The 9,388-nt window shown below is 36.5% G+C and overlaps 1 protein-coding gene across 1 annotated transcript in view; it reads left to right on the plus strand.

The window, feature by feature from the left end:
* Window positions 1-9,388, plus strand: part of DIAPH2 (diaphanous-related formin 2) — a 1,391,152-nt gene that overhangs the window by 735,578 nt on the left and 646,186 nt on the right. The window contains exon 22 of the mRNA XM_006872015.1: window positions 8,643-8,772. Coding sequence (XP_006872077.1) covers window positions 8,643-8,772 — 130 coding nt within the window. The remainder of the gene's footprint in view (window positions 1-8,642; window positions 8,773-9,388) is intronic.

The raw sequence follows: 9,388 nt of genomic DNA on the forward strand, positions 1-9,388 counted from the left end.
AAAAAAAAAAAAGAGGGAACCTAGATCCAGAGGGCATGGAGCAAGGTAGAATCTCCACTGAGTAGTATCCATTCTGCCTAGCCAGGGCTGATGAAATGAGATGCAGATAGGTCTCTTGCGATACAATAGTGAATAATTGTTATCAAGACTGATTGTAAGGCCTGGAAATGTAAAAGTAGACATTTGGGGGCAATTGGAAGGGAGTGATTAACCTTGCAGTCTAGGAGCGGAGGTCCCTTGGACCATCAAAGGAGAGGAGCGGAGAACAGAACCCTACCCAGAGAAGCAGTGATGCCAGGGATGGAGGCAGATAAAATGACATGGGGAGATGGAGCATCTGAAGACTTTGGACCCGGAGAGGGAGAGGGGCGGTATGCAGATGACCAGGGGGTAGGCTTGTGGGGTATATATACCCTTTGGTTGATGGATGATGCATGAAAGGGATTGTAACCGTGGCAAGGAAATGATATACAACGGTAGTAGTGTGAAGCTGATGTCCTCCCATGTAAACTATCGCATAATTCACAAAAAGCATTAAAAAAACCCACAAAACTTTCAAGATCAATCTTGAAATACAACGATATCTGTGATAGGGTAATATCCATATACCTACAATAAATACTACTATTATTTAATACTACTATTATTCATATGTTGTTGTTAAGTGGCGTCGAGTCGGTTCCGACCCATAGCGACGCTGTACAGGGTTTCCGGGGGTGTAAATCTTTACGGGAGTAGAAAGCCTCATCTTTCTCCCGTGGACTAAAGCCAGTGATGATGAAATTGAAACGTCTCCAGTCTGAAATTGATCAAACATGCATTCAGAGTGTATTGATAATTACTTGCAATTGGAATGCAAATGTTGGAAAGAAGTGGAAAGATCAATCTTTGGAAAACATGGCCTTGGTGATAGAAAAGATACTGGAGATTTTATGATAGAATCATGGTATATTTAAACAACATAAAGGATGACTATACAACACATGACCTCACCAGATGGAATACATTGAAATCAAATTGACTACATTGGTAGAAAGAGACCATGAAAAATCTCCATATCATCAGCCAAAACAAATTCAGGGACAGACTATGGACCAGACCATCAACTGCTGATAAAAAAGTTCAGGTTGTAGCTGAAGAAAATTAAGTCCATGAGATCCAACATATGACCTTGAACATATTCCACCTGACTTTAGAGATCATCTAAAGAACAGATTTGACTCATTATACACTAATGACTGAAAACCAGAAGAGTTGTGGGATGACATCAAGAACATCATACTGGAAGAAAGCAAATGGACATTAAGAAGACAAGAAAGAAAAACAAGACCAAAATGGATGTCAGTAAAGACTCTGAAACTTCTCCTTCGTAGAGATTTTGCTAAAGCAAAAAGAAGAAATAAAGAGGTAAAAGAGTTGAATTGAAAATTCAAAGGGTAGCATGAGAATACATAGTCAAGTATTATAATCAATCGCCCAAAGTCCTGGAGTTTGAAAACCAAAAGGCAAGAACTCGCTTAGCATTTCTCAAACTGAGGGAATTGACAAAAACATTGAAACATCGACTTGCAATGTTGAAAGATTATATGGGCAAAATATTGAATGATGCTGAAAGCATAAAAAGAAGATGGGAAGAATACATAGAGTCACTGTACCAAAAATAAATGTGCAACCATTTTAAGACATTGCATACGATCCAGAGCAAGTGGTAGTGAAGGAACAAGTCCAAGGAGCACTTCAGGCACTGGAAAAGAAGAAGACTCTGAGAATTGATGAAATATAAATTGAAAATTTTCTGCAAACTGTTGTAGCACTGGCAGCACTCATGTATTCGAAGAAATTTGGAAGACCTACCTATCAAATCGTATTGGAAGAGATCCATATCTGTGTTCATTCCAAAGAGAAGTGACCCAACCTGCAATATGCAGATGATACAACCTTGCTTGCTGAAAACAAAGAGGACTTAAAATACTTACTGATGAATATCAAAGACCACAGCTTTCAGTGTGGGTTGCATCTCAAGGTAAAGAAAACAAAAATCCTCACCACTGGACCAACAAACAACATCCATGTAAATGAACAAAAGACTGAAGTTGTCAAAGACTTCGTTTTGCTGGGATCAACCATCAACCCTCATGGAAGCAGCAGTCAAATCAAACTATGTATTGCATTAGTCAGATATTCACAAGACCTTTTCAAAGGGTTCAAGAACGAAGATGTCAGTTTGAGGTCTGAGGTGCACCTGACCCAAGCCATGGTTTTTTCAAAAATGAAAATGAAAACCTTAGAAGAATTGATGCATTTGAGTTACGGTGTTATGGAAAATATTGAAAGAACCATGAACCGTCAAAGAACAAACAAATCTGTGTTGAATGAAATAACTGCAATAGTGCTCCTTAGAAACCAGGATGGCCAAACTTTGTTTCTCATATTTCAGACATGTAATTAAGAGAGACAATTCCTGGAAGAGTTCATGCTTAGTAAAGTGGAGGATCAGATACAAAGGGAAGACTCCCCTTTGACATGAATTGGCACAGTGGCAGCAGCAATTGGCCCAAGCATGGCAATAATTGTGAGTTTGACCCAGGACTGGGCAATTTTTCGTTCTGTTGTGCGTAGAATTGCTATCAGTCGGTACCAAGTGCACAGCACATAACAACAACAACCTAGGATTTCCAAGGCTATAAATACTTCCAGATGCATACTGCCACTTGTTTCTTCCATGGATCAGCTTGTGTGTTTTAACCACCAGTCTCAGTAGGTGAGATGTCTAACCATTGTGGCACCAAGGTACTGCATACACAGACACACACACACCTACAGAGAAGGTAGCTTTATGTGTGTACCCTTGATGAAGTTCATAGTGAGTAGAAGAAGCTAGTATATTGAAATGCTTATTTTGAAATGAAATTGAAAGAGAGTAGGCATTTAATGATGATAGAAAAAATTTCAGAAATTAGATGGTAGGTGAGTAGGTATTCATATAGCAGAAAGTCCTGGTGTGGTGCTGTAAGATAATCATTGGACTGCTAGCCACAAGGCTTACAGTTCAAACCCATAAGCCGCCCATTGAAGAACGTACAGTGGCCGCTGTGAATCTGAATCAACTTGATGAACCTTGTTGTTGTTGTTATGTGCCGTGGAGTCGGTTCTGACTCACAGCGACCCTGTGCAGGGTTTACGAGGCTGTAAATCTTTACGGGAGCAGAAAGCCTCATCTTTCTCCCTTGGAACAGCTGGTAGTTTTGAACTGCTGACCTTGTGGTTCACAGCCCAATTCGTAACCACTACGCTACCAGAGCTCCTTTAGCAACAATTAATTTAGCAGAGAGAAAAACTGGATGAAACTGAGGGGGTGTCTAGACAGAAAGAAAAACATGAAAAATCACACTGGTATGATATTTCATAGTATACCCAAGCAATTATAATCAGACTTCTAAGAATTATATGTATCAGAAAACAGCAAGACGGAATAGTAAGGTAGGCAACGACCAGTTCACAATGGGCCTGGTATCCCAAGCTAAGGAGTTTGTATGTTTTTCATGTATGTAGGGGGCAGAAGGGAACCTTCTCAATACAAGTTTGATTAGAATGTGAGGATCATGAAGAAAATTAAATGTTCAAAAAATAAAGTTTGTGGGGTGAGGTAAATGAATGGGAATTATGTAGTTTACAGAATGGGACAGATGAGAAGCGAACTTTTACTGTGTGAGAGGTTGTTGTTGCTTTGAGGATACTGACCACCTGTTTCCAGCTCCAGCTGAGGACAGAGCAAGAAGAAATAGGCTCAAATCTCAGCAGAAGGGAAAATTACCTACAGAAGGGGTCCTTCACAGAAAGATTGAGTGTGACTGACACAGATGATTAAACTGTTGTTTCATGCTCCTTGGCTATGTGCAGCGTTCTATGTACTCAAACCACCTGATTTCAATGACATGGCGAAAGCTGCAGATTTCCAGGCTTGACTGGAAGACTTTGGAATTAAAACCTCCTTGTGTTTCAATTAGTTATTTAGCTATTTTGCTATCTACCTGACTAAATCTTTAGTAATATATATTTGTTAATGTTATATATAAATATTATCATTTATAACATAGCTTCCATATTTATGATAAAAGATAAGCTATCAGAATTAGTTATAGAAATATTTGAGTAATGGTATTTGAACTGCAAAATCAGTAATTCAAGCTCACCAGCTGCTGCCCTATACAGGGTTGCTATGGGTCAGAATCGACTCGACGGCACTTCACAACAGCAACAACATATCCATGTAAAGGCGCTCTGGTAGCTAATTCGTAGTGGTTACGAATTGGCCTGCTAACCTCAGGGTCAGCAGTTTGAAAGTATCAGCTGTTCCTTGGGAGAAAGATGAGGCTTTCTGCTCCCATAAAGATTTACAGCCTCGGAAACCCTGTACAGGATCCCTATGAGTCTGGACCGACTCCACAGCATATAATAACAACAACAACAACAACAACAATATTCATGTATAATTTCAGAAAGTTATTAAATATTGGATACAATTAATATAAATTGATTTATTTCTTAATGTAAAATTTATTAATCATGATCGTTACTATGAAAATCTTATATGCTTTATTAACTGATGGCACTTTGTAGTTAATATAGTGCATTATGCTGTGTCATTTTTATCATTAGTGTTCACTTATTACTCAGTAAAATAATATTAAAAGTTTTTTAGTTCTTCAAAATATTTTCAATTTCTGGAACTTCTATTGATATCTATTTTGCATATACAAGGCTGAAAATATAAGGTCACCATTTTATTATTTTATATTTTATTAAAAGAAGACATATTTCTGTCTAATGCAGTGGCTCAACAGCTGCTGGTGGTTGATGGAGAGAGGACAGTACTGGCAGGAATGCCTTAAGGCACCTGACTTCTGGCTGGAGCAAATCTGGAAATGTTTGCAATATAGCCACCACTGAGACTTAGCCAATCTAGGCAAATATTTTAATATTTGATGTTAATGTAAAATTAACATGACTTCTAGTTAAGCAGATAACAAATAGGTATCAATTTTTTTTCTCAGTAATTGAATGTAAAACTTTGAAAGTAATGTGTGCATTCAAATTAGATTACTTCTGTTCTACTAGAAGAGATGTATATATTCAGCTAATCCTCTTAAAAAATAAAATTGGGCCAGAAAAAAACAAAACAAAAATGGCTGTTGTATACATTCTATACTTGTGGTAAAAGAAACTAAAGATTTATGAGCACAAAATAAATGGATTTTAATAGATGAAAATGATTCCCTCATAATATTATATATTAATTTTTAAATAATCTGTCTAAGATATATACCAAACCTATGCTGACACCATCCATCCCCTCTGACAGCGCTCTCTGCTTCACATCTGGATTCGATAATCCATTGTCTTGGCCACAAAGAACTCATAACAATACTCATAATTATGTGGTTTATCAGGGAAGTCAGCAAGGGCTTCTTACTATTCAGGAACAAATCAAAACCAACTCAGGATGCAGCAGTTCTCCAGTCAGCAGTGCCTCTTATCTGCCATACTGCAGGCAAGCTTCACTCTTTTTTTCAGCTTCTCAGCCATATGGCCCCTTGGCCTCTGTCCTGCTCAAGCAAGTGTTACAATGACCTTTTGACAGTAGGTGAATTGCCGAAAGGGCACATTCTTCAAGCCAGTCTCCTGCCCACAGGCACTCAGGTTTACTCAGTTCCTGGGTCTACAACTGGAAGCTGCTCTCTTTCTCTATGCCACCACTTCTGCTGTTGTGTCTACCATTGCCTCTGCTATTGACATTGCCTCTTTGACATCTCATGCTCCACTAATCCTCTTTCTTCTTGATGGTCTTGAGATCTTCTACCTCTGCTTCTAAGGTGGCTCCTTTTAAACCTAGTTGGAGGACAGCACTAACCAATCCTAGCCTTAGAGTCCTGTATACATACCTTATTTGCATGGCCTTACCCAATCACTGAGTGGAAATTAAGAAGACTTTGAATAGAAAACCATATCAGTTCAATTCAAGGAACTACACTCACCATCATCACTTTTAAGGAACGTCCTGGCTGTAATTCTTTCAAGACTGATTTGTTCTTTTATGTGTGTTATTTTTTAAAACAATAATTATTGCAATGCACATTTTTTAAATGTTTCATTGTGAATTATGTGATAGTTTACATGGGGAGAACATTAGTTTTACATTCATCTTACGGTATGTTGTTTCATTGTCATGGTTACAATCCCCTCCATGCATCATCAACTAACCAAAGGATATACACTACAAACCTGCCCCTCTGTCTTCAGCACACAGCCCCTCACCATCTCTGTGTCTAAAGTCCCCAACTGCTTCATCTCTCCAGGTCATTGTCTCTGCCTCCGCCTCCATCTCAGGCATCACTGCTTCTCTGGGTAGGGTCAGGCTCTCTGCTCTTGCAATGCAGATTTCACACTTTGTCTTCCAGACCAACTAAGATTGTTCTCAACTTGACAAGGCAAGTAGTTGGCCATATTTTCCCAAGAGAATATGAATCTTCTGAGAAACCCTTCTGATTTCAACAAAAATACTTAAATGTATGTTTATGTGAAATGTTAATTTTATTACATAGTTTATAAAGCTAATTATTTGCAATTAATGAATAGAAATTAATTTGTCTATGGCATGATTGTTAATTAAATATTTATTAATAAAACACTTTATTTTTGCAAATTAAACACTCGTAAGTATGAATACATAAAGATGATATTTTTTAATGCAAAGCAATAGAGTATCTTCAGTCCAGAAAAAAAACAAAACAATAGACACACATAAAGTGGTATGCCAGCACAATGCTGTTTTTCTCTTTTTTCCGTTTTCCTTTCCAGTGCTGGAAATGTGCATATATTTTTTAATGTTAACAAATCATAATATACTTATGCAATATGGTATCCTGAAAAATGACATTGGAGTTTGCTGCTTTTTAATATTGTGCTGTGTTGTGGGTTTTGTTTGCTTTGATTTTGGCTTTGTCGCTAAAGAATTCATTTTTCTTTCCTTTTAGGAAGATAATGCCTTTGATTTTTCCCTAAGCATCTAATTTTTTAGGATTTAGAATTCTCACTTGAAAAATGAAAATATTACTTTCCTTATTATTTGAAACGGAGTCCTCGTATGGCACTTGGGTTAATGTGCTGTACTGCAAAGTAGGTTTGGATTGCAAGTTTCAAACTCACCAGCTGCACCTCAGAAACACCCCATGCCTGGCCTCTATGGGTCAGAACTGGCTCGATGGCACTTAACACAACAGTTATTTGAAATATCCAGCATACTCTGAATAGAATGTACTTTGTCAACATATAGCACAGTAATCCCATGTATAGATTTTAATTCAGGAATAAGAACCCCGTTTCTTTAAGGTGTCCCTTTCAATTTCTGTTGCTTTTTGTTCTTATAATTGATCATTTCAATCTTGTAATACTTCAAAGCTTTGGAGGAATGAGCATGATAATGAAATATTTTAAATATTTCATTTATAAAAGATAAGGCAATCTGAAAAATTCTAAAAGCAATCATTATGATCACTTCAACTATCAACATCATGCCTTCACTGTCTATTTCTTTTGAATCAGCTAATTAGAACCTAAGTACCTAGCGGGTTTTCAGAAGTGTACTGCATAACAGATTCATTATGGGCCTGTATTTTTGTCCTTACTCACTAAAACAGTGATAAAATTACTGCATAATTACCTAAATTTCCTCTGACGACTTTTTGGAAGCTTGTTTGTGAAAAATATTTATTTTAAACAAAGTAATCCTTAGAGCTAAAATACTCCAGATTAGTTTGGGCTTCAGTGGACAAACCAATCATTTTAGGATTATAGAATTAAAGCCATTAATGGAATGAGAAAACGTACTATATTATGCCGTACTGATGTTCTGTTTCTAAGTAAAACCTTGATTTCATTCGTAGCCTAATCTAGTATGACGTTTCTAGTAAAGGAAACCTAGATTCTCAGCTCAGATATTTTTTTTCCCTTTAATTTTTTTTTTTTTCATTCTGCCTGTTGCATCTCTTTTTCAGACACATACAACATTTAAGCAGACAGGTGAAGTTTTTATTTTCATCCTTAATGTGTGGTCAGATTCTGCTTATAAATCAGAAGGAAAAGAATTTTGAATTACTTCCCTTTAAATGACCATGAGTATAAAGCAAAGTAAAATGTGATTACTCTTTTATATTAATTTGTATCAATTATTATCTAGCAAGAAATATAGCTTAACAAATGAATCCAGGGTTCAAGAAAATAATTTTTTCTGTGATAAAGTACAGAATATAGAAAACTGATTATATAAGGTCACAATAACTTGAACCATTTTATTAATACTTAAATGAATGTCCATTTCTCAAAAGAAGAATTGTTGATTTTGCCATAGTGTTTCAGATGTTTTTATATCAATTTTAATCCATTTTGTGTGTTGGGGATTACTTGCTTGTTTACAAGTCCAGAGTATTGCTATTCGATCCCATTAGAAACTTACCCAAGCATGATTGTTTTAAGTCAGTTATATTGTAGCAGTGAATTTGTTAATGGATTGGTTTCATCTTTTTTAAAGAAAAAAATCTGAATTTACAATGCTAAGAAATACTGGGATTTTTGTCTCCTTCCAGATTAGAGATACTAAATCAGCTGATCAAAAAACAACCCTTTTGCATTTTATTGCTGAAATTTGCGAGGAAAAATACCGGGATATCCTGAAATTTCCTGAAGAACTGGAGCATGTAGAAAGTGCAAGTAAAGGTAATTGATTTGTAATTGTTTTGACACTCTTTCTTACCTAGGTATTTTATTTTAAATGGTTGAATTAAGGAACCTGTAAACATTATTAATTTAAAAGCATTTTTCTGGCTGTTTATTGACATAAGAAAAGTTGGAAAATGGTTTTTATTAATGCATTTGACAGTATAGTGCATTTTAATTACCTGATTGACTCAACTTCATATGTGCCGTTGTTATTTTTTAACACTGCTAGCTATTGAGGGTTTCATATCTCTGATTAGATAATGCTGATTCATTCAGTTGACAAATGCTTTATGTGTTTGTTGTTTGCAAAGGATTCATAGGAAGGACCTTTGGGTGCTATCAAAATGTTATAGCAAGGTTCTTACTTGAATGTTTTTTGTAATCGAAGTAAGGAAAGCTATGTATATATGTTGTTTTTGTTGTTATGTGCCGTGGAGTCGGCTCTGACTTATAGCGACCCTGTACAGGGTTTCCGACACTGTAAATTGTTACAGGAGCAGAAAGCTTTGTCTTTCTTCTTTGGAACAGCTGGTAGTTTCAAACTGCTTACCGTGAGACTAGCAGCCCGCTCGATAACTACCAGAGCTGCTCGCATACTCTCTCTCTCATATAT

This window comes from Chrysochloris asiatica, unplaced genomic scaffold (genome assembly GCF_000296735.1).
Source record: "Chrysochloris asiatica unplaced genomic scaffold, ChrAsi1.0 scaffold00180, whole genome shotgun sequence".
NCBI lineage: Eukaryota > Metazoa > Chordata > Mammalia > Afrosoricida > Chrysochloridae > Chrysochloris > Chrysochloris asiatica.